Source organism: Vespa crabro, chromosome 2 (assembly GCF_910589235.1).
Source record: "Vespa crabro chromosome 2, iyVesCrab1.2, whole genome shotgun sequence".
NCBI lineage: Eukaryota > Metazoa > Arthropoda > Insecta > Hymenoptera > Vespidae > Vespa > Vespa crabro.
Window position 1 is genome coordinate 15,472,408 of NC_060956.1, and position 27,042 is coordinate 15,499,449.

Consider the following 27,042-nt stretch of genomic DNA (forward strand, 5'->3'; position numbering starts at 1 on the left):
CGTTTCTCCTTTCGCAACTACGACAGCATTTCCAGATACACGTCTCGCGCCGGACCAGCGATGATAGTCGATTTACACGGAGAATTTACCCTGCAATGAATAAGGGCGGTGACACTAGGCTAGGATACCGTTCAAGGTCGTCAGCAAAATACCGCTCACCGTGTTCCCACAAATTAATGGAAGAACGCGCATTCTTTTAAAGGATCCTATGAAACTCGCGAGGTAGATTCGCAATAATAAATATTGCGTGAATTGAAGCTATCACTGTATATTTGTTAAAATAAGATACAATTGTTGATGTGTTTCGTGTAATGACGTGCAATTAGTTGTACTGGCTATTTCTGAAGTAGTGATAGTCAGTAATGGTTAATAAGACTTGAGAGTCTAGATGTCGTGAATCTGAAGGATGTAACTTGACTAACTTGTTGGCGTCTTTAAAATTATCCGCGAAGACTGTAGTGAAATTAGGAAAGGGAATAAAAAGGGCATAGTTGAAATATGATCTAAGCATGGAAAGGGAAGGAATAGATGCTCATTAGTCGGAGGTGGGTCAGGATAGTTCATTGAAATGTTTAAACATTCCATATGTGCCGCTTTGTTCTAGTGATCATATAGACTATAGAGTGTCAAATGGATATTTCAAGGCTAGACGCCAGACAACCCTTGGCTCGTCACGCCTAGGCGTCTACTTTCACTATTTATTCGTTCCCCGTCTCGACACATTATTGAAAACTAGGTACTTGACTAAAAATGCCTAAGCTCGGACAAAGGTGGTAATGTGTTTTTTATCTATGTATTTTCTTAGCGAGTATCCAACAAATTCCTAAGGGCAGATATTTCTAATAGTGATATATGACCCTTAGGAGAAAGTACTGTGAACAATTGAGGAACACATGTGTGCGTCAAGAATCGAATTGATAAGACATAGTCGGCAAATACATGTCGGGAAGCTCAGTATAAGAATATAAGACAATAAACATTTTACTAATAAATTATATCAGACATACGATTTGAGCATACTTCTGCATGGAACTAAAACCTGGACGTCGTATGAGAAACAAGAACATCGATTCAACATTTTCCACATGTGTTGTCTTCGTAACATCTTGGGCACACCATAGAAAGACAGGCATGAAAAATCTAATACTCGAAATTGCATATCTAGCCTAGCCTTACCAATCTGCTTAAGTAGACACGTTTGCGGAGGATGCAGCATGTATCGTATACAATACACTTATTTATTTGGATAGGTTCTTCTAGGCAAAATTACCAACGCAAAAAGGATCGGCCAAACCGATCCTACGTTTTAAAGATTGCACTAAATGTGATATGGTTGTATTTAATATCCTAAGTAGCCAGTGGAAATAGCTTGCTAAAGACCATGTCGCGTGAAGAAAACTCATGGCAAATGGTGAAATCACTCACTTGCTTCGAAACATTGGCATATGCTAACACTTGCTCAACGTATAAAAAGCATAATTTAACTTTGTTGCTACCGCATAGGGTTTTACAGGCGTCAATCTATGTATCTACAAACATAAAACACTGCGTAAATCATCCGTTATAGATGAAAAGGCTATTGATGAATAAAAAACAACGTCACTCGTAAATCCAACCATCCATTACGAAAATTACAAGGGTTCATTCTATCGATACGCAATTTTCATTGAATAATAACATTTACATCGTTATTTACAGGATTATTATACATTAGAAAGAAATAAAGAAGAAGGAAATAAAAACTTTTAACAAAGTGGTAATAATAATAATATGATTAGATGAAAATTAAAAAGATAGATACGTGCTTAAAATTAATTACACTATTTTAAAGACGTAATATATTATAAATACAAGAAAATCGGAAAATTCGCTCGATATTTTTGTGTTCCCTTTCATTCGTAACGTTCTGCTCATAACTGCATAAAGTATTTTTGCAAAAAAAAGGTAAAAGAAAAAAAACAAAAAAGATAAAATTAAATAGAATAATAAAAGATTACATTTGAATTATTGTTAAGTAAATTGGTTGTACGAAATATTTATATACCTTCCACCAGGATCCTTACGATATAAATTAATACATATTTTCGAAAATAATTAATATTATGCATATTAAAAGAAGAATAGGCCAAAGATCGCGTTCTTGATTAATGAAACTAAAAAATCAAATTCTTCATTTAAGATATCTCTTATCAATTATCATCTTACGATTCCTTATAAACTTGTACTTTTTTCGCATTATTACAATATTCCAATAAATAATGCGGAGAATAATAATTATTAACACTCACGGCACATTTTCGCGAATCACCGGATCTCTCGCGTAAATCGCAACCATTTTTCGCATAGTCCTTCATAAGTATAATTATAATATATTTATTAAGAGGGAAGCATTGAAGCCATTATTTAAATTTGATCATGTAATTTTTATGTAAACAATAAATATCGCCGTTCTAAAATATGTTATCGATTCATAATTATAGACACAAAAAAAGCTGTGATTACTAGGCTCCCGGTTAAGCACTGATACATAAACGATGCCAATATGATATCCAGCAACTATCAGTGTCCAAAAAAAAAAAAAAAAGAAAGAAAAGAAAAAAAAACAAGAAAAGGTACGATGAAGCTTTTAGCTAAAGGAAGAAGGAACAAACCAAGCTGTGTTATTTATATCGATTATCATTATTTATCGCTAACTTTGTTGTCTTCGTAACCTCAGTAATATTTTCCAAATCGTGGATATCTTCTAAAATTTCTTCAATCAACTTGAAAATTTCAAACCAGTCACTCGCATTTCGTTCGTTAAAATCTTTTCTATTCGAAGTTCTCTTTCTCAACTATTAAAAGAAGATCGTACTCCATGATTTGGAAAGCTTCAGACACAGTCTATTATTTACAATCGTAGTTATAAAAAGAGCTCACTTTATACTCTTGGAATCACTTTTCGTATCCTTTATTTGTTTGTTTGTTTACTTTTTCGTTTCGCTATTTGTATACCGGCATATATAGCTTGAAGACCCTACCGATCTATTTTCGCTGAAAAAAAACAATGCGACATAGAAATTTGTTTCGCGTGAATATGCGTGTCCTAACTGTATCTAACGATTGCTTCGCAATACCCCGTTAATCAACTGGAAAAGTGTTAAAATAAGTTAGACGCTATATATATATATATATATATATATATATATATATATATATATATATATATATGTATATGTATATATACTATATCATCGTAAAGGTACATACATATATCTTCCTCCCTCTAACGATATCGATACTGACATAAATGCAGCCGCAATGATGCAACGTTTTTCTTCGTTTTATTGTTACTCTCCATTTGTACAAGTTTCGACTTAAACCATTAATATGGAAAGAAAGAACGATAGAGGATAAAATCTTATTTGGCAGTTTAGCATCGTCGAATATTTTAATGAAATTGGTTCGACGCTTCGGAAACACATTATCTTTCAATTGGGAAAATAATCTTTTCTTATTCTCGGCAAAAAAGATTGTTTCGAACGATACTGGCAATGTTTAGACGTTTCATCAATGTGAATTCTTCTGACTTCCTGTATAACTTACACTTGCAAACCTTAAAAAGATTGACCTAGCTATATGTATAATGTGTGTAAATGTATCGTCCCTATGAATATGTATCTATATGTGTGTGTATATGTGTATTTATTATAAAGAAGGTGGCGAGGATGTAATTACGAAGATGATGCAGCTAATATTATCATTACTGGTTTTCTGCTTTAGTTAACATTCGGTTGGGTATTGGCACAGAGTTGTACTAGCAGTATGGAAATATCTGCAGAAATTTCGCGTCGATGAAAGGCCCACGTTCGTTTATCGAAACGGCTAATGAATTTACTTAACCACGCGAATCGTGTTTAAAGATTCACCGACGCGTACGGCTCTTCCTCTCGTTTACGCATTTTATAAATTAACCTACTTCGTAATAGGAATGTACATAAAAGGTGAGCAAAAAGATTTTTACTTCGGACCATTTGTTCTTTACGATTTACATGCGAAGATGATATAAGTATAATTATAATCAAAGCTATTGAGAGACATTTGTTATTTTCAAATTGACTGCTCATTCATTAGGTCCCTAAGATTCGGTAAAATAGTAAATAATGGTCATCGAATGACCAACCAGCTTAAATCTAGACAGTCTTGGGACATGCGATTCGTTATGCCATTAATAGAATAAAATCGTACGGTATGGCAGGATATAATCCATAGTTTCAATTCTGATTAGAAAGAAAAGATATTTGTCACAATGTGAGAAGAAATGAAATTTGTAATACTGTCAATCGTATCATTTTTGTAAAGGATCATCTACATCATTTGCTATGTTTATTAAAAAGAGTTCGCATAAACCCTGTGAGATATGTATCCAGCCCGTACTATTATTTGAATATTTTTCAGTCTTTTATTTCTATCGCAATCTGCGGCAGTTGGATTAAACGAATCCATTCTTACATCGTTACAAAAGCCAATGAACAAATATATGTTCGCTTCTTTGCCGAGATTAGAGAAACAAAAATAATTTCTTTCTTTCTTTCGTCATTCTAACTTGTATCTTGAATAATTATATAGTTATAAAGAAATACGAAAAAAATTCTTTTCTTTCGTCCAAACGTAGGCACTAATATTTTCAACTTATACATATTATACGTGAATTCCGAAGTATCTTTCCACCAATCGGTGGTTTTAGAAAACGGAAGAGAAAGTGAGTACGGCAACCGAGCGCGGCGTTATCGGTAAAAAACAATATAAAAATACGATTATGTGTTTTAAAAGGACTCTTGCCTTTTCTACGTAATAATATTTAATTGTAACGTCGCAGACTTTTATGTTGATTATTGGATGACGAAGATTATTTGACCCTCCCTCCCTCCCTCCCTCCCTCCCTCCCTCCCTCCCCCTCTCTCCCTCTTTCTCTCTCTCTCTCATCTATGTATCTCTATCTCTATCTCTATCTCTATCTCTATCTCTATCTCGCCTTCTTTCTTTCGTCTTCGACGAGTTTTCTTATCACGCGAGCATTACTACGTACAAAATCATTGCCTTATTTTCAATCGTTCTCGCATAATTCCTCCAATACAAAATTATCGTCGCCAGCTTCATTAATGAATACCTAACCTCTAATAAACATAAACCAGGCTATTATTATATCCAAAGAATGAAATAATAAACGACGACGACTTTCAAATCATTAGAAAACTCACTTTATTTTATTTAATCCATTTAAATATTTCATTTTATTTCAATCATTTGAAAGTTGTTGTTTATTGTTTCATTTCAAACAACTTATTTACAATGAAACAAAAGTCAAATAAGTTTAATTTTTTCCTTATTAAAAATGACTATAGTCACTCAACGTTGAACATTCGCTGTTTACTAAAGATAACTATAGATACTCGACAAAATTCTGCATGAATTAGCATATTTTGACATATATTCTTTTATAAATGTTAATTTGATTTAACAATATATAAGAAATCAATAATTTGCATAATACGACAAAGTATCAGATGTTATACTTTATGGACAACTTCGCTGTAATGAAAATGTTAATGTTCATTAGAGGACAAGATACTAATAAAGCTAACGAGAAACATATACTTCCATTCGATCTCACACTATGCTAAATTTATAAATTCCCGTTCGTAATGATTGCTTTTTGTCATACAATATACACAACATGTCGCACAAATACCGAACAATGCTCGTTCTCATGTTGATCGTCGTTCTCAACGCGAAAGAGAAAGAAACGAAGAAAAAGAAGAAGAAGAGGGGAAGAAGAAAAAAGAAACGAAAGTAAGATGGTGAGAAAAATAGTAGAAAAATTGTGCTTCATAAATAACAAGTACAACGTCGTAAACAATTCATACGTTGTAACTCGTTAAGATGATGACAGTTTTTTTTCATCCCCTTCTTCTTTTTCTTTTTATCTCTCTTTCTTTTACATTCCATTAAAAAATTCCCGAAAATATAGATTCTCCAATGTATCTTTCTCTCTTTCTCCATCCTTTTTTTATTTTTTCTTTTCTTTTCTTCTCTTTTTTTTCTTTTTACTTTTTATTATTAGCGTCTCATTCACAATTTTTCATTTCTTTTTTTTTCTTCTTCTTTCTTTCTTTCTTTCTTTCTTTCATACTCGCGCAAGCCACTCTCGCTACCACTAACTCACTTGCTCTCCTTCTTTCACACTACTTTACAGTTGCTCTTGAGCTTAGCACCCTTCAATTTCAGCCTTCCTGTGTTACAAAGGAAACACGTTTCGATATACTCGCGGGGTATACCGTTGCATGTCGCGATCAACTTGCGTTAATATTACGCAAACTTACGTCTTAAGAAAAACATTTGGTTACATTTACATTAAAGACATTATAAGCCCACGCGCACGTGCGCATATATACGTATGTACGTATATTTAAGTCAATCAGTAAATATAACTGGTCGTAGATAAAAGGCCTTCCAATGTCAACGAAAACGCGATAAGGCTCTTCGTATTATGCAATTGCGATTTATCAAATACATTTCTTTTTTTCTCTTCATTTTGTTTTGAAATAGTTTTGTTTCAATGTAAAACTTATCTTTTCAAGTTTCACCGATTTCACACGAAGAAACTTTTACAACTACTTCAACGTTCGAAAATTTTATCCTAAATTGTAATACAAAGAAATATTTTCAAAATCATAATTCTTGCTTGCATTATTTTGAAAATATCGATTTCGAAAAAGTGTAGTACATAGACTCGTTGAAAATAATAAATATAAAAATTACCTTGCACGTTTTGTTTACTTTTTCTTAATGTCAGCATCCCGCTTGCATTGCCAAAAAAAAAAAAGAAATTTCTCTGTGTATATGTATTTCTCTTGTAACACGTGTTATATGGTACATACTCTCGGAAAGTTTGGTTTCTGCTCGCACTGTTAAAACATCGACGATAAGTTCAATTTGAAAAATGCGTGAAAAAAGTATTTCGAAATAATAACACTATCCGGAACATAGAGAAATAAATTAAAAAAAAAATATCCAATATCTAAAATATTCTGTTTTGTTCCTTAATCTTTATAGATCACATAGAACACATTCGACCAAATAAAAATCAGTTTTATTATATTACCCTATTCTTATTCAAAATACCATTTGGTTAATCGACACTGCTTTCAAGTAATCGCCTACGCACACGTATGCGAACTAATATATAAACTTATAATTATCGATTAATATTAATCCATAAACGTTACTACGGAATAAATTTATGTAGTTTATCTTTATAGCATTATAATAAATATGCAGTAATGTAACGTAGATTATTTTTCGATTAACCAAAAGCATTTTTCGATCGACTTTACCTTTGTCATTGTGTTCTAACCAACGAAAAAAAAAATAATAATAATAATAATTAACAACGTTCAAATTAAAAGACCTTCGACAATTTTTTTGAAAAATATCAACAAATCGTAAACAAAATTTCATTACTTTTTGATTGAATTCCAAAATCAAAAATAGAAATAAACTATTAATAAATAATACAATTTGTAAATCACCTGGATTTCAAAAATCCCTTCTATATTCTTCTGGAATATCTCGCATAATGGAATAAAGTTTATGCAAACGTTCTCATATATTCACATATAGTTTATGATCGCATTTCCTATATTTGTGAAGCATAACAACAACACTGACACTTTCGGAATGGTCCCTCCTAATCTTCTCTATTTCAGATCCTCCATAGCGCCATAGTTGGCCAAAGACTTTTTAATCCTGAGTGCAGTCAGCCTTGCCGCAGCATTATGATACCAGCATTCCTTCATCACTTTTGACATCACTTGTAGAGCCTTTAAACAATTTTTACAGATTCTCAAATTCGATCGAAACAAGATTAAAAGTACTATTAATTATTTTACATTCTTCGCTATGTTATCAAACACACATTATACTAACGAGCTTATAATTATAAAATATTTAGAATAAAATATTTAAAAACTCGATATATTTAAAAATTGAAAATAATTCTCAATGATTTATTAAAATTTTTATACTAACCTCGATCGACTGCCATCGATTTGGTATGGAGGGCCTTTGTCTGTCTGTACAGACTACCTTACGCATTTCCTCGATCGTAGGATCGGAAGGCACCAAATCGTAAAAGGGCAGTTGATAATCGTCATGAATTCCACCAACGTTACAACGTCTTGCAATTTCCCAAAAGATTAAACCGAGAGCGTACACGTCTGCTCTTTTGAACGAATCGAAATGATTCATATTTATCGTCTCTTCCAAGACCTAAAGTCAACATAAACAAAGATTTGTTCTCTAATTATATTATTGCGCATATACACACACAATGCGTTTATTACCTCAGGTGCCATATAACGTTTGGTTCCAACCCTGTTATTTAATTGAATATCAACTGTGTCCGTGATTACATCATGCCTAACAGCCAATCCAAGATCACCAATCGCACATGTACCATTCGTCTTAACGAGAATGTTCTTCGATTTGAGGTCTCTATGAGCGATAGCTGGTTTACCTTGCGTACCAACAATTTCCATGTGAAGATGTGCCAGACCAGTGGCGATCGACAAAGCCATTCTAATCATACCATTCGTATCTACAGTCAATCTGTTTAGATAATCAAAAAGCGAACCTTTCTCGTGGTAATCCGTGATTAACCACAATTGCGTCCAGGTTCCATTGTCTAGAAGCAAATATGAATAATGTATGAGATACAATTGAGATTGATCGGTTCATTTCTTCATACATTTTTTATTTTATAAACTTGTATCTTTTAATTATATTAATTTTATTACTTAGTATTATATAATAATAATAATTTTAATTATTAAATTTTTTATCACATTGGTTTAAACTTTCTAACAATGATAAAATAATACCTTTATTATCAGCAGCGATGAAGCCAAGGATATTATCATGCCTCAACATCACCGTCTGATAGATCTCTGCTTCTCGAAACCAAGATCTTTCTTCTCGCGAGCTAAAGATTTTAACGGCAACGTTTTCACCCCTCCAACGTCCACGCCAGACCTCACCGAAACGACCCTTTCCGATCGTCTCAACAAGCTGAATCTGGCGTGCTATACTCCGCTGTACCAGAAGTGGCAGACCTACTTGGGAGAGAAGGAACATTGGAAAAAGCATTCTAATAGATATGATATACTTAAGTAGAATAATCGTCGGATATATTTATATAGGGTGTCCTTAATCGTTTCAACGGATAGATTTTGTAAATAAAGAAAATAATTAAATTATGAAAATAATTTAAAACATTCATATACACATATATCCTATTTGTTATTTTCCAATTATAGCGAGTCTTATGTTGAAATAATACTACTGAAAGATGAAAGCAGTTGAATCAATGGATTATTACTTGCATAGTTATCTGAAATTCATTGGGTACAAAGCGATCGTTAAGAATGTTGAAAAACTTCGCAAGATAATTGAACAATGCTTTCAAAAAATCTGTACAATATCTGGAAAAATGAGGATTAGAAAGACTGAGACAGTCAAGGGTAAAACGTTTCCAGGCTTGTGTTCAAATGCAAAGAGCTCATTTTGAACACTTCTTGTCAAAATTATCAAATATAGCGTGTTGAAGTAACTCGCTATAATTCGAAAACAAAATCAAGTAAAGTTTATGTTTATATAAGCTTTTTTTTTATTATTTTCATGTATAGAATCTATCTTCAAAATGATGTCCCAAAGCTACGAGACACCTTGTATATGTAAGTATATATATACAGAAAGAGAGATTTTTCTTCAAATTAAATATATATATATATATATATATATATAATATATAATATATAAATTTAATTAGATGTTATGTTTGTATACATATATATGTATGTATACAAACATAACATCTAATTAGACAATTTAACTAAACGAGAATACTATATTACTGTGTTTTATGTATCCATTTTTCAAAAATAAATTAAAAAAATATCTCGAAAGAGTTGCTCAAACAATTTTTACACATTACATCTTAGCATATATTTAATTTATTTCGACCTACCCGAACCGCTACCACTAGTTGTCATTTCCAACATATCTCTGATAGTGACACCTCCCAGGATTGGTCGATCCGGTGCCTCCAACGAATCATCTGGGAAATGTCTTGTAGAATCTTTCTTCGAGAGGTATGTGTGATAAAAAATCATGATGATCAGACAGATTGCGCATACAGGAAGTGCTATCGTCAAGGCCATTTTCCAAGTAATCCACGTTGAATCGTTCCCATTCGACGACACTTTTGACAAGACGACAACGACTTTTCGTTATCGCGTATTTATTGCTAAAGATCGCTCGCAGAGAAAAACGCTATTCTCGAACGGCAATACTAAACATTCGCTCATCGAAATTAGCGTTTCGTCGAAAAACAAAAAAAAAGCAAGAGAGGACAATGCACACAAAAAAAAAAAGATTTTTGTCAGGATTACAAGCTGAAAATGCAAGCAAAATATCCACTTCATAGCATCTTTCCCCAACAACAATAGCATTCCATCAGCGAAACTACATATAGCCAAACATACATATCATTATCAATAACGGAAGCAAAACACGGAATAGATGAAAAAAGAAAAACAATCATTTCGTTCTTATATATTCTCTCTGACTTATAACATCGACGTTCCCATAGAAAAGATTGCTTTTTTACTGATGATTTCCTTGCGTTTACGAAACCCTTCCTACCTGCTAAATAATCCTTCGTGATACCTAGGAAAGAAGAGTCTCGTGCATTTCTAGGATACCTTTTTTATTCCCCGTGCAAAGTAGATGTGAAACTGACGAATAAAAGAAATTGTCATTTTGATCGATATGACATGTTTGTATGTATGTATATCTATATATGTATGTATGCACCTTGCGACTATAGCTTCAAACTTACCTCGAAATCTTCGCCATCTTCCACCAAGATGTAGTTCCTTCACGCACGCGGATGCTGTTAATATTATTGTTACTCCATAAAAAAAAAAAAGAAACACAAGGGTTAATAATAACAAGAACCATGTTAAATGAAATACGGAAATCGACTCGACGAGCAACGTGAGAACCATTTTGATGAATTCCGTCGTAGCAACGGTAACACCGAATTTCGAGACAAAATCTCGACTAAATCGATGGACCTTGTTTCGTCTCCCAATATCATCGATAGACATGGATCTCCTAACACGAATGGAACAGTATGACAATATATGATGATTCCCATCGAAATTGAGATGCAAAAAAAAAGAACTGCGATGAGTATGATGAGACAAACATATCGTTGAAAAAGCATATATGTATGGAAACATCTGCTCTATAAAATGAATAATTACGAGAAGCATCTATCTTTTACTAAGAAAGTACAAGATGGAAGGAAGTACAGGGGGGAGAGGGCAAATTATTGGAAATTTTCGAAATATATTATAGATCGAGATCCTGTGAAAACTGACACCTTTTAAAGAATTGGATTTGTTCAAGGACAGACTTTTCGTTATCGACGTTATTACTGTCTTTTTGTATCTTATACATACATTTAAATGTATCTGTGTATTTAGTATTAAATCGAAACTGTCACTTTAATCGGTTATCTCTTATCTTTACTTTTTGCATTCATCATGATTGGTTCATTATTAAAATATTTTTTTAATTCGGTATGCCTTGTGAAATATTACGCGAAGAAAATATTTCTTGAAATCGATACGTTATCGAAATTTTCGTTTCATTTATACTTTTTATACTGATAAAAATCGTGGATATTATGTTAGACGTCAATAAAGAGCTATAATAAAATTAAATTTATATTTATTTTATATTTATTTTTTTTTGACTTGTCGAACTTTTATACTTTCTTATTCTATCAAAAACATAACAATAATTCTACTTAATTTTTATTTGATTTGATAAATTGAATTGAAAAATGTTCTATTCGGCTCGAAGTTTTCTTCTTTAAGCTTTATGAAAGGAAGCAAAGAGGATTGAAAAGAACGCTGAAAGCAAGGTTGCGTAAGTTGAAAAAGATATTTTTAATCCTGGATCGTCGATCGACAAACGTATGCCTCGACTCCAACTTCCGATACATCGATTCTTTCTCAAGCCGTCATGAAATGATAAACACGAGTGTTCGACGAAAATAATTTACGTCAAATCGTTATCCCAAAAATCTGCCTCTCGTTGTAAAGCAGACAACAGAAAATATGAGAGCGAGAAAGAAAAAGAGATTTACGTGTTGAAAAAAAAAAAGAAAGAAAAAGAAAAAAGAAAAGACACTGTGAAAATATTAAGCGTTATCTTATCCGATGGTAACGCATACGAACACTGTTATCTCACTGGCATTTTTTCGCCATAAAAAACAGATGTGAACGATATACAAACCACCGGTCCAAGTCTCAGCAAATATACATTGAAAATATATAATTTTTTTTTAGTTTTTAACTTGACTAAAACGATTTTATTTCAATTTTGTATAAAAACAAAAATAAAATAAAAATAAAATCTAGATATTTCTCTCTCTCTCTCTCTCTCTCTCTCTCTCTCTCTCTCTCTCTCTCTCTCTCTCTCTCTCTCATTTTCTCTCTCTTCGTCCACTTTGTTTCTCGATCTAAAATTTATTCATTATTTTAACATAGATATTACAATTAATAACAAAAAGACAGTAAAAATATCGTAGAGTAAACAAAATGATCACACTATCTCGACTTATGCGAGACTACGAAAGAACGTCAAAACTTTTCCGTTCTTTGATACTTTTGAAAACAGAAAAAAAAAAGTGAAAAAAAATGTGCAGACTCGAAAAGGAGGCAAAAAAAAATTCGTAGATGTCTCGTGCTTGATGAATCGTAAGCAATCTCTCGACTATCTTTCGTCTGGAAAGACCTCGTGTATTAGTCAACCGACACGGTGACACAGAATGCATGTATACATGTGTATGTATGTATGTATGTGTGGAATCAGCTAGGTGGAAGCAAGATATGAAGGAGAAACGAGAAACGAGCAAACGAGATATGGAGCGATGCTAATGAACGCCCAAAACGATCTTTCACATAAGCACCCAAGGTCGAAGGTAAAAAAGCCCGAATCGTTTTTCTTTTCTCTCTCTCTCTCTCTCTCTCTCTCACTCTCTCATCGTCGTGCGTACTCTTTCCAAATATTGTATCGTACGAAACTTAATCTCTCCAGGACTTGCCCCGACTTCCAAGAAATCGCGTAAATGTAAATTGCTTCGGGAACGAAAAAAAAGAAGAATATTGATTGATTTGTTTAACGTATTCACCGCCAAGCGATGAATTTTGATAAATTATACTACTACCCACGATACTTAGATCATATTATATTAAAAAAGATAATAGGATACTGAATTGAATTATAGTACTGAATTATACAAAAATATGATGGGTAAGGTATTTATTTGTTTATTTCCCATCAGTGAGTTATTTCCATCGCAGTATCAACAGGAATAAAATCGTATAAAGAAAAGTTCAGTAATGGCCACCAGTGACCGTCATGGTGAATACGTTAAACAACCATGCATGTAAAAGGAAGAAATAAAAACTTGATATTATCGCGTTTATAATCTTGATACTCTTTTGAATGATAAATGATATCCGGTAAAAGATTCTAATTACCATAATGAACATTAACTTTTTATACCATGACCAGCATAATTAGAGGCAAATGATTTAAAAAATTTATGACTAATTAATTACGTGAAAATTAACTCACGATATTGTATATAACTCTTTTTTTAAAAAAATACGAAAAGAAAAGAAAAAGAAAAAGAAAGCAATAAGAAAAAATATAAATATTCTAAAATTCGTTCATTAATTCTCTATAACGCAATTTTTTTTCTAGTATTTAAAAAATGTTATATGATATAAAACTTATTTGATAATTTTTATACCAGTAAAACTTTACTATATTAACCATAACTTATACTTGAAAAAAAATGTAACTTTTATATGAACTAATAATTAATTTACTGATGAACAAATTAAATGTAATTTAAAGAAAAGAATTACAAATATATAAGTGTGCAATTTAAAAGTTATATTGCGTTATAGAGTTAAAAAACTAAACAAAAAATCAATTCGAAAGAAAGACATTTTGAGTTCAAATCAAACAGGTAGGACGAAAAAGAAGACGTGGGCTGTGTGAGAGAGAGAAAATGGTTTCACGAGGCGACATCGTCCTTGAAAAGGAAAGCACGCACGGCGATTCTCGTTGTACCTCCTTCGAGGTCGTTGTCGTTTCGAGAACGTTGCCGAGGCTCGAGTTCGTGAAGAGGAAAAGAGGGCCATAGCTCGCGATTGCAGAAGTCGGAGTGGTCGCAGCAAGCAACGACGGACTTGATACCGTCAGGAACATTCTGGATGATGTTCGTTGTACACCAGACTGAGTATTCGGGCCCCGGGAAGAAGTACGTCTTATTGTAACACCTGAGAACAATGTTTCATTGACGAATATTTCCGCTTATGAAGGACGCGTCTTTTCTCCTTTCGTTCTCGGTGTTTCTTGCACGATTAGCCGAGATATATATATATATATATATATATATATATATATATATATATACACATACATACATACATGTATACATACATACATACATACATACATATATGTACATATATATATGAGAAGATGGAAAGATTAAATGCAAGAAGAAAAAGATGCAACGTCACTACTCTCCGGTTCGACTTCTCTTTGATAAAAAGTTATCTGAAACGTTCTTTTTCTTTTTTATGACCAAAAAAAATTTAGATAAAATATTCAAGGTTATATTCTGTAAAAATTATTTCCATCTCGATATAAAGAAGATAATTAAAGAAAATATATTCGACAATTTTTTTTTTTACTCAGCGTATCTGAAATATTCCTTTTTTTTTATGGTCAAAAAAAATCTGGGCAGGCTGACGAAGAAAATATTTTGTAAAAATTGTTACTATCTTGATATAGTCATAAAAAAAAAATTGTTCGATATTTTGTCTAACATATTTGCAGTATTGTATTTAATGTTCGGGATACATACATACGTACATATGTGTACATATAAAGAAGATGAGTATAAAAATCGATACTACTCATTTGAAATGCTAATACTTTCATGATCCTTCGTGTCTGTAGTTTCCTCTCTTTTCTTGTTTTTCTTTTTTTCTTTTTTATTCGCTACTTATAACAAGAATTCGAACTAAAAAGAACAAATCGTGAAATATTTATACATGAGAAGATATTTCGAATGATGGATATATGCGGGACACGTAGAGGTCACAGGTCAGGATGTGTATCGATCAATGGAATACTGAAAATATATATAAGATCGATCATTAATTTGCATCCCTTCCTTGAAAATGTAAATATGCAACTGCGCGAAAATATTACCTAAAATACGTTAAAGTGGTCAGCACCAAAAAAGCGTTCGAATACGTTAAAAGAAATATTATATTTTTCGTTACGTCGTTATAGTCGTTCAAATATGTACATCGACGAGTAATAGGTAGCAAAGAGGTGATAAGAGCTTAACGGATTAATCTGGTTAAGAATAGAGCATGCATAGTAGAAATAAAAAAAGTTTTGGAAGTCATCGATGTAGAAGAACGACTATTTCATTCTTTGTCTTTTTCATTATAATAAAAAAATAGGGAAAAAAGCATAAATAAATAAATAAACAAAGGAAAGAAAAACCATTCACTTTACATCGATTTCTTACAAACTATAAACGTCTATTTAATGTTTATCCCATTTCTACCTACAAATTTGATCTCACTAATTTGTACTCCATATTGAAGAATTAAAATCAAAATATATACACATATGTACATCTAATGGACTTTAAGAAAAAAAAAGAGAAAAAAAAAAAGATGAAGTTGCTCGATAAAGAGTAAAAAAAGGACCAAAAGAAAAACGTGTATATACAAAAGTTGCGATATCCTTTTCGCACATTAGACAGGGTTTCTACAGCGGTGCAACGAAGATTTCGTTCGAGGATAGTGCAAGAAAGAAGAAGAAATAGAAGAGGCAAGAGAAATATAAATAAAGAGAACTGAAGAAAAAAGTGACCAAATAGAATAACATGCCATTACTACTTTTTTCAATTACGTTCAACTCGATACGTGTATATATTATATGTATATCTACGTACAATATATGTACATATATTGTACATACATAAGTTTGGTAATAACCATTACCAAATATGCTAGAGGTCTCTAAGTTTTACAGAGGCGAAGTGAAACAAGGCAGGAAATAGCTACCTCGAAGCGATCGGAACTTACGTAGGTGGCAAGGTCTCCTTATCGCGTTAAAAATTAAAAAAAAAAAAGAAAAAAAGAAACTCAAAGGTCGATTCGTTCTGATAATAAAATTCTAAGAGCCGTTTCACTCTGTGGACTTGTGCGGACTCCGGAAAAAGTTACCACTTATATAATTACTTCAAATATTCTATATAATTGTTTTGTTTTTACAATACAATCTATTTATATCTTATTCGATGATTCAAGTTCGAACATTAATTAGCATATTATATACTTTTTATTTAATTAATTATTTGAATAAGTCATTGTATGGAATAGTGACTAAGTTTATAGAAAAATTCAAGGAAAATCGTGATTGTTCGCAACACACAGTTGCAAGCCACGACACAGAACGTCACAGTTTACTTATGCTATATGTACATATGTATGTACAAATTCGATCAGATATTGTGCAAAAGTACTTATCGCGTGTAAATAGCAAATAGCAGCAGCATCATTGATAGAATCTAAGAAAAGCACGTAAACATTTGATATGGCAATAGATCTGCATACAAGTATGATATATTACGTACAATACATACATAAAAGCGAAAGTGTGTCTTTTCGCTCGTGTTCGCGCAAGGACTATTGATTAGCGTTAGAATAGCACGAATTAGCGAATAGCTGGAGAAAGAGATAAATAAAAAAAATGAAAAAAATAAATAAATAAAATCACAGCGAAAGCCCGTGCCACCTGCGGAATTTCCGTTATCTCCGGTGCTCTCGGTTGATCCTACCTTCTTTGGTGCGAGGGTGCAGCTGAGGTTTCAGATCCCGATTGCAAAAATCCTCTTTGCAGCACTCGATGACAAAGGTCGTATTTCGCGAGTCGCTCGTCATGCAGAAGATGAGCGGCTCGGGCTGCGACGACGACAGCTGTTTGTGCACGCACCTTCAAGCCGATTTTGCAAAAGTTTCAGACAAAACGGACCAACCAAAAAAAGAAGAGAGAACACTTGTTCTTGTTCTCGTTCTCGTTAGATACGAAGCTACGTTGAAAATCGATAAATTCAATATTATACGCGACGTTGACAAAGATTTAAAATTTGTTTTTATTTTTTTTTTGTTTTTATTTTTTTTTGTTTTCTTCATTTTCTCGAGATAGTAGTACTTGTTATCACCGACGAGAACGTTGAATCGGTTTATTTCTTTTTTTGTTTTATTAACTCTCATCATGCTTTAGAAATGCATACAAACGCATACGCGACCGCAAGGAACGGTGAAAAAGTGACATTGAGTTTATTAACTCCCCGTTTAGCTGGAACATTATCGGTGTTGCTTCGCGATAACATTAAATTTTCTTGTTTAAAATTCTAGAGACACCTCATGGCCAAAACACGCGTATGTAAGTCACTCGCAGGTCGAGTCAATTCAAGTGAATTCGCTAAGTACAGAAAGAAGAAAAACAAAACGCAGAGTTCGTCCAGGAAACACATGGATCAACGCAAACGAAGTTGGATTGAATAAAAAAAAAATGAAAAAAAAGGAAGAAATAAAAGGCAGAACAATCGAAGAAAAAAGAAAGGTTGAAGAAAAATACCGTGCAACACTCCGTCGTATACATAAAATACGTTACGGTGGGGGTAGCCGGGTGCGTGTGGATTGGCTGTTCCTGAAATTCTCTCTCTCTCCCTCTCTCTCTCTCTCTCTCTCTCTCTCTCTCTCTCTCTCTCTCTCTCTCTCTCTCTCTCTCTCTCACTCTGTCGTTATTTTCGCATCACGCAATTTCTGTCACGGGCAAGGCAAAAAAAAAAATGAAAAAGGAAAATAGATAAAACAAAAAAAGGTACGGGATAACAATGAACACAAACCAAAACGAGGTGTAAATTGTAAGGTGGTTGCGTTAATTTGCTCGGATCGTCATCGAATCACCTGACGATTTCTCTCAAAAAGGAGGGAAAAAAAGAAGGAAGGAAAAGGCGAAAAAACGAACACGCTCCAGGAAGTTCTCGAAGAGCGAATCTGTAAGAGCACACGATAATCACAGTGCAACTACTAACACAAAAAGGATCGGTTAGTCAAAGATCTTTCTCTCTCTTTTCTCTTTCTCTCTCAAAAAAAAAAAAAAACAACCAAAGAAAAATGACAAACACGGTAGTAAGTATTGGTTTTTTATAGCAAAAAAAAAAAAGAGAGCATTCTCTTACGAGCACAGAAAAGAACTTTTATATATTAGTCTTTATTTATATTTCTAATTGATTTAACTATTACATTTATATTCGTATTTATTCGAATATGCTGGCACCGCAAAATCGTACTTGATCATGATTTACGTGCAACGAGTGGGCTTTGTTTTTTCGATGATCATTTTTTATTTTTGAATTTCCCGCTAAAAAAAGGCGAGTAGATAAACTGTATGAAAAAACCACCCCGTTTAAACTTTTTTAAAGCAAAACCGTACGTTTCCATGAATCGTACAAATAAAATAAACGAGCACCGTAAGGAATGCATCTCATCTCACTGGAAACTTTTGCCGTTGTGTTAACGCCTTTTACACCGTTAGTTCCATAGAAATTTTACGTCTATATGTCTACGCATTTTCATATATGATGCATATATGTCTGTATCTATGTGTGTTCATCGCATTCAAGCACTAATCACGACCCGACAAAAAATTTGTTGAGACGAGTTGTCGGCAAGACGATAACGAAGAGGCACGATTCGATGTGGTAAGAGTTAAAGACTTAAGAGAAAAATTGTTCTTATTTTTTTTTTTTAATTTTTTAATTTTTTTTAAAAGACGAAACTCCCTTTTCATCCGCGAAAACACGATAACTTTGATCGATGATCTAATCGCTCGTTAGTATGTGTTTATATGTGAGTAATTTCTCTCGTCGTAAATATCTATATAATATATGGAATTATCGACACACCAAAAAAAAAGAAAGGGAGGAAGAAGATAAAGGAGGCTGCACGTAATATTAATGAAAGCATCGTCAAACCGCGGAGATTGAATACCTGGCCGTAATTCTGGCGAAGCGGAAGACAGTAAACCCGGATGTAAATTCCGGTTGCAGAAGTCTTTATCGCAGCAGTGTCGGGAACGATAGATGCCCGGCTTACCATTGCAGACACGTGGCTCTTCCGGTGGGAACCAACACCTTCGGTCGAGGCACCTTTCACAACATCACAATCTTACGTTTAGTACGAGAAATTGTACATTTTTTGGCCATATCATCTTCGTATCCTTACAAGAGCTAAATCGAAGAAACGCAAACGACATAGTGTTTGTCCTTCTCCATTATGAATTTCGATTGAACGGATAACGAGAAGGAGATATCTATGTGCATACGACGATATCTTGCATTAAATTATTTTACACAAGACCGACGAATGATATTGAACGAATGCGAAATCGACTCTCGCTCGTTCTTCACGTCTCGACCAATCAAATAATCTCGGTCGCGTTATTTTCGATTCGATCCAGACCGAGTTATTCGTCTGGCGCATTAAATATTTAGCTAGCGTCCACGCGTCTGCTAGCTCATAGTGACGTTACGAATTTGCTTGATGTCTATAAAGCTCTCATTGACATGTCCTGTGTCTGCGTTTGCGATTGAAGTGGATCGATAAACGATTCGACGATGATACATCTTCGAACTATAAACAACCCTAACTCTCCCTAAAAATCTTCGATCGATTTTACAATTTTCATTGGCATCTCTCTAATTGACTAATTTAACACTAGAACAACCAAGGGAGGTCAAAATGACTTGTTTGGCATTTCTTATAATCATTACTTATTTCCAGTATATTTTCTTTATTAACATTTTGTATGGCTTCTTCTAAAATATGTAAATAATTAATTCTGTAAGGTAGTTTTCTTTTTTCTTGTCTTTTTGTTGTAAAATTTTATGTAGTATACCTACATATACTGAGATATGTCACTTTGACCTCTACGGAACGTAGATAAATTTGTGAATTTTTACTTCTTTTACTTTCTCATGGTATTACCTGGGCATAGCAACATTTTCGCTTATTTATAAAAACGTGTAATGCTTGAATATAGCATAATCGACAATTCTTTACAAAATAGAAAATTGTACTCTTACTATATACAGAGTAAACCAAATAAAAAAGTATTGTTACTGAGTTCGAAACATAAATCTGTTAAAATTGGAAAAGATTATAAACATTTGCCTAAAACTGTAGAATCTTATAACAACACCAAATTTAGAGTAGATATGATAGATCAAATGGCTAGAAAATATATTATGAAAATTGGATTTCCCTAATAGAAAATGGCCATTACAAATATTTTATAATATCTTAAATTTTGCCGGCATAAATGTCTGGTTATTATACAAGTAAACAACGGGAGAAAATATTTCCAAAAAGACTTCTTATTTTAATTAGTCGAAGAATTTGCGCGTAACTACAAAGATCTAACCGGATGATCCTCATTAAAAGCAAAAGAAATAATTTCATGTACACTATCACAAAACGAGACACGTATTTCGATGAAACGTGAACAGTATCAAATAGCACATTATACTAATAATAAAATGAAGAATAATTATGATACATGTAATAAACGAATCTTTAGTATATGCTCTACTAATATAATTGTAACTTGTAAAAAATGCCTTTGAATTTTATGCTTAATTATTTTTAAAATTATTAGTCTTATTATATTATTATTATTCAGTTTATATTTAATTATCGCTCATAAAATAATAAAGTATATAAAAACACATAAAATGCCGTATCTTTTCTTAAATGACTTGTTAATTTAAAAAACAAATCATTTTGACCTCTCCGATAGAAGTAAATATACATCAATCATTGGTTGTTCTAGTATTAATAATGAAAATTCGCGGACTTTTACGTGTGTCCATCATATCGATACAAGGTAACAATAAAACGATAAAGAGAGAAGAGACTTTTCATTTGCAGAGTCGGAGGCCGAGTTTGTCTTGCACTCGACGACCGCGCTGTTATCTTTTGACTTTCGACCTCCCGTGCTTTCGATCACTACATTCACTTTTTTTATTTTCTTTCTCTCCCTCTTTTTACGATTTTCCCTTCCTTCTTATCCTTCCTTCGTTACTTTTTTCCCTTTTCTCACTTTCCCAACAAATTTCTGATCAAATTCGACTCGTGAGCCTTTTGATTAATATATAAGTATTATAATATCGATTATATATATATATATATATATATATATATATATATATATATGTATGAGAGAGTATCTTCGAAAATAGACACAAATAAAATGAATCAAATAAGTAGCCACAAAATATAATGATTCGAGTACGATTCTGGAAGATCAACGAAGTAGATGAAAAAAATATCACTCGTGGCTACCCCCAACATGCTAAAAAAAAAAAAATAAAGAAAAATACGGAAAGTAATGTCGAATACCTTTCCCTTCGAACATCTTAAAATTGTGAAAAGAAAACGAAGAAATGGACGGACGATTTCGCGATGGCCGATGAAAGTCGATGAAAATTCGACGCGGGACGTTACCATCGCGACGAGCGGCGGACAACAACGATAATTCGTATCCATCGAAGCGTACTTCGGCTAACGTCGAAACAGTCGCTAATCGTGCCTCGTGCCTTGGCGACTAGCCCGAAAAGGAAGCTAAAACGTTCCTAAAAAGCCACGACTTGATGGGGAGAATCGATCGTAACGAAACGAGCCCTTTTACTATATACTTGTTATATATGTATATATACATATATACATATATGCATATGTATATATACATATACATATATGTGTATATATATATATATATATATGTGTTCAACGATCGACCATAAAAAAATACAAAAAATCACATTCTACGATATTTTAAAATACTTAATGATCATGATAATAATCATTGCGTTCCTAATTTTTCAAGGCACTTGTTTTATTTCAATTTGTCATTAAATGAGAAATTTTGTTTAAACGCGCGTTGGGATTGCACGGGAAATTTGAAAGACTTAGGCACGGTTTACCGCGTATGCGCCACGAGTATTGACGATCGATAAACATACGTTTGTACCATCGAAGTGCAACGTATCCGTTGACATCTGTATTGATGTGCGAAAAATAAGAGGATGGAGAGAAAAAAATCCATATGCTGATGCGTTACCTCCTGGCATACGTGATGACATCATTCTCCAAGCTCGTACTGGCAAAACAATAGCCATCGGTTTCACACGTGTGATTAGTATCCGTGCAAATATCGCAGTAGCACTTCAATAATCCTGAAATAGAGAAAAATATAATGACACATTGATTTAATATATATTTTTTTATAAACTATTTGAATAATCGACAACATTCCAAAACAGATTTATAAAGAAAGAAGCCTGATCAGTTCACATTAAATAAATCTTTTTACAAGATTATAACTCTATGTTCTATTATAATATTGATTACTAGTTCCAAACAGAAAATAAAGTTAATAAAATATAATCCAATAGATCAATGCTTATCTTCTAAATACTTACTAAATAATTTTATATAAACTAATTATTCCAGTTTTGTTCTTAAAAAATGTCTTCAAAAAGATTGAAACATGACTCGACTGTCTCTGATAATAAAATTCCAGAGAGAAAGAGAGAGAGAGAGAGAAAGAGAGAGAGAGAGAGAGAGAGAGAGAGAGAGAGATTATACGATGTTACTCTCTCTACATGTATTTATTCTTCATATGTTACGGTTATCTTCAAAGAAAAATTGATAACGAAGGAAAACAAAGATCAAAATTCATCGAGTTTGGCAGATCTTTCGACAGAGATAATTGAAACTGTTATATCGTAGTTGGACAAGTTAGACTCGAGGAAACGAGTTTAATTCGAGTGATTAGCGCATAGTCCGCGTTGAACGAAGCGAACGAGAGAACACGAACGGTCCCTGTTGCGCGCACGCACGCATGCATACATACATACATACACACATACGTGTCCGCGCGCGCGCGCATACATAGCCACATGAGAGAACACATGTACAAAGAGAAAGAGAGAGAAAAAAGAAAGAGAGGGATACACATATATTCCGTGAGATCCGAGAGTATACCTGGACTCGACGCACATACCAGCGACTCTCCATAAAACAATTTTTTGCGCACCCACGAGATCCGCTACGAGACCTTCTTCCGCGTATGGAATCAAAAGAAAGAAATCGTCCGAATAGCTCTCTCTCTCTCTCTCTCTCTCTGCTTCGTTGAAAGCCGAAAACCGCTAAGGCTCAGAAATGAAACTGCATTTTACCATACAGATTTTTCTATTAATAATTAAGAAACTTTTCGATAATTATCGCTTAATCGTTAAAGTCGAGCTAAAAACTTCGCTTCGTCTGTGGACACAAAAAACGGCTCATCTTAAACTCTCTATTCGTAAATTTGACATATGTACATATATATCTATTTCTCTCTCTCTCTATTTCTCTCTCTCTCTCTCTCTCTCTCTCTCTCTCTCTCTCTCTATCTATCTCTCTCAGCTTTGAACTTTGCAGAAACAACGATAACACGATAACATCGATAGATAAGGATGGTAATAAAACGAAATCCTTATAGTATTAAATATTCAATATCTTCGTACGTGTATCTCCTAATAATATCAATTTACATGGTGAATAATTACATGGATTATTAGAGAAATATACTATGTATGTACTTACTAACGTACATACATAGTTTCAAATTGATCTTGTTAAGGAAATGTCTTCCCTTCGTTAACTTTGATGTATCCAATGCAAGAGGAAGAAAAGAAGCATCCGAGCACTTTCGTCAATCGTTCGCATTTATGGTGATAATGCGAAGGCACTTCGCGAGACTGCGAGAAGAAAAAAAAAAAGAAGTCATCGTGATAATATAAGATTGCTTACGAAGTCAATACAAAGCACTGATTTGAATACGGGAAGGAAAAGAAGAAGTCTATTTAAAACGAAATACATTCTTCATTAAAAATTATAAATCTTCCTTGACACTTTTTTTTTTCCCCCTAAGATCGACCAAAGTCACGATCGTCAGTGTTAACGAATCGATTACGTAACAATATAATAAATGAATATATATTACGAAAGAAGTTTAACGTTCTTAAGACGATTTATACGAGATACATCTTTAAATTAATATGCTGAAACATTTTCAAAAACGAAAAATAATTTAATAAATGAGAAGTAGAAACAACGTATGGGTTTTAATTAAAATCGACTATCATCGTTTGTAAGTATGAACAACTGGTGAGAGTACCTTTAATAAGATATCTGTTTCGTTAATAGAATCGTCTCTCTCTCTCTCTCTCTCTCTCTCTCTCTCTTCCTCTCTTTATTACTCTCATTGGATAGAAGGATATCACATTAGATCGATCGATCACTTGCAAGATATATTATTTGCTGAGGAAATTGCGTATCGACTATCGACAATTATCCGTCAAGACCTTCACGCGCTATCCACGCTTCAGTCTTGTCATGAAAGCAAATACTACGTTATATTATTTATCAGAAACAAGTAAAAAATTAATTACGAAGTTAGATCGTTTTCATAAACACCGTCGCTTATCTCGTTAATTACAAAATACTTCGATGATAGGAAGTAACATTAGCAAAAAAAGATTTCTTTTTTTTCGAACAATTATCATATTAATCATTACCATCAATTATCGGGAACGCTTAATACAAAAAGAAGCGTAGAATATAAAAAGCAAAGGTCGAACGGATCGCGTTCACCGATATTACATATGTCCACGTAATTTTTTTTCAAGCGCACGTATATGTACTACATACGTACATATATAGAAAAGTATATATAAGTACGTAATAAACATATATAAGTACGTAAGCAAATGCAGAATCTTCGAACGGAAGAAATTGAATCGGCCATTCTCGGGCTCACCGACTCGTAGCTTACGCAACGTTATGCACTTTACATAGGTCGTAAAGGGAAAAGAGCGGGAAGGCGCGTGCGGTCGAACGCGCACGGTTCCGCGCCTTCCCTCTACGTCTGGTTCACACACATACATACGTAAATATATATATATATATATATATATATATATATATATATACATCATACGTACATAGATATACATAACATGCATACATACGTACGTAGTACTTACGCATGTAAATGCGAGCAGAGAGACATCAAGCACATTACGCTACTATACGCTATATATACTTATCTACGTGTATATACTTATTTACAATATATAAACATAGAAAAAAAGATACTAACCATCAACTGGATAGGATGCGTAAAGTAAATAAAAAAGCGCTAATGCGAGAACACTCGCGGAGCAGCTACCGCGTGCGCCTCTCATCTTCTTCCTCGTCCTCCACCGTTTTTTCCTCCTCTTCCTCTTCCTCCACTTCCAACGGCGAAAAGAACGATTCCGAGGAAAAGAGGAATGAAATTCTCAATCGTAACGCCCACTGAGCTGCTCACTGGCAACGCTTTCCGCAGCTTTCCTGGCGGTCGCATTCGCGGCTCCTGCCAAACTGCACCGGCGACGACGACGACAGCAGCAGCGGTAACAACAACAACCACGGCTCGACATCGATGTCGAAGAACGCGACGACCTTGTCATCTTTCTATCGTCAAACGTTCGTCACCTTCTCCTCCCCTTCTCCTCCACTTCTTTTTCTGCTTCTTCCAACACCGTTGATGGACCACAGTAAATCCACGACTTGGACTAAAAAAAAAGCCTACAAAAAATATCTCTCTCCCCTTTCGAACAAGTGCAAGACACTGCACCGTTTTCTTCCCCTTTAACTACCTCTCTCGCTTTCTCTCTGTCTCTCTCTCTCTCTCTCTCTCTCTCTCTCTCTCTCTCTCTCTCTCTCTCTCTCTTTTTGTCTTACAATGCACAAAGATCACATCGCGATTTTTCTACGCAACATTACACCACCAAATTATTCACTACCGGCACAGATGCGGCATCTTTCACCAGCGGCGCGGAATTGCTTCGAAAATCGTGCGAGCCCGCGCTCCTTCCGTTTCGTTCCACAGTTTCACTCTTACCAAACGGACCTACTCTTCCACCACGACAATCCTCCTCGATTATTCTCTTTTCAGTTGAATCAAACGACGTCAATGCTTACCGACCAACCATCTAGCAGTCGCCACACAACCGGCCCCGCCGCCATTTTACAACCATCCGCTGCTTCTTAGCTAGAAACCCGGCCTATCGTCGCTCTTCCTCTCTTTCACTCACTCACTCTTTCTCTCTCTTCGTTCTTTTTGATCGAAGTCGAACGACCATCACACCGCAACTCGTTTTCTCTCTTTCTCTCTCTTTCACCCTCGCAAACTCCTCCTTCTCCACTTCCACCACGATACTCTTCCCCCCCCCCTGTCGCCGTCACTGTACCCGTCCCCGTTATTACTATTCTCCTTTTTCCTACACGACACCCGACAATCTCTGACAAATTCTCATTATTTTCATTAAATCCATCCACATTAGAAATTTCGATACTCCGTAAGATTTTGCCGTCGTTGTCTCGTCGCGTTGTCACGCCGATCACACGCACTTCTTACACTTGCCACCAAATAGCACGATACGCTATGACAATCAGTCTACTACAACTCGCGATTTGCTAATGTCGATGCTGCTGCCGTTTTGCCACTATACCGTACTCTATTCGTACTCGCAGCGCCGCTAGCGACGCCCGATAATATTACATTCGCGAGTAAAAATGACGACATGCGAATTTCAAAAATGATCGGCTTATTTTATTTTTTCACGAAATGACGCAAATCTTTTTAAATGGACAGGCGTAT

The 27,042-nt window shown here is 34.0% G+C and overlaps 1 protein-coding gene across 11 annotated transcripts; it reads right to left on the reverse strand.

Annotated features, from left to right (window-relative positions):
• Window positions 1-1,599: 1,599 nt before the first annotated feature.
• On the reverse strand, window positions 1,600-26,867 carry LOC124422230 (TGF-beta receptor type-1). 11 transcript variants are annotated; one of them, XR_006941814.1, is made up of 10 exons: window positions 25,498-26,867; window positions 22,411-22,525; window positions 14,260-14,468; window positions 10,940-10,993; window positions 10,067-10,321; window positions 8,922-9,155; window positions 8,385-8,725; window positions 8,071-8,310; window positions 7,572-7,862; window positions 1,600-6,947 (listed from the first exon to the last, which is right to left on the reverse strand). XR_006941814.1 is itself a non-coding variant. In XM_046958386.1 (10 exons), exons 2-10 carry the CDS (start codon window positions 25,580-25,582, stop codon window positions 7,740-7,742), a joined length of 1,656 nt encoding a protein of 551 aa, XP_046814342.1. In that variant the 5' UTR covers window positions 25,583-25,954; window positions 26,364-26,867; the 3' UTR covers window positions 1,600-7,739. The 11 variants fall into 11 exon arrangements, 10 of the variants coding, with proteins under 10 accessions (XP_046814342.1, XP_046814341.1, XP_046814344.1 ...); XM_046958386.1 differs by having other exon boundaries at window positions 1,600-7,862; window positions 25,498-25,954; window positions 26,364-26,867; XM_046958385.1 differs by having other exon boundaries at window positions 1,600-7,862; window positions 25,498-25,954; window positions 26,039-26,867.
• Window positions 26,868-27,042: the final 175 nt, after the last annotated feature.

Excerpts from the sequence above, each read along its gene's own strand:
- LOC124422230 (XM_046958386.1), bottom strand. The coding sequence starts at position 25,582 with ATGAGAGGCGCACGCGGTAGCTGCTCCGCGAGTGTTCTCGCATTAGCG. Across the intron at positions 14,469-22,410 it reads GTCATCACGTATGCCAGGAG|GTGTTACAATAAGACGTACT; the intron begins GTAACGCATCAG and ends CATTGTTCTCAG. Across the intron at positions 9,156-10,066 it reads AACTAGTGGTAGCGGTTCGG|TAGGTCTGCCACTTCTGGTA; the intron begins GTAGGTCGAAAT and ends TTCTCTCCCAAG.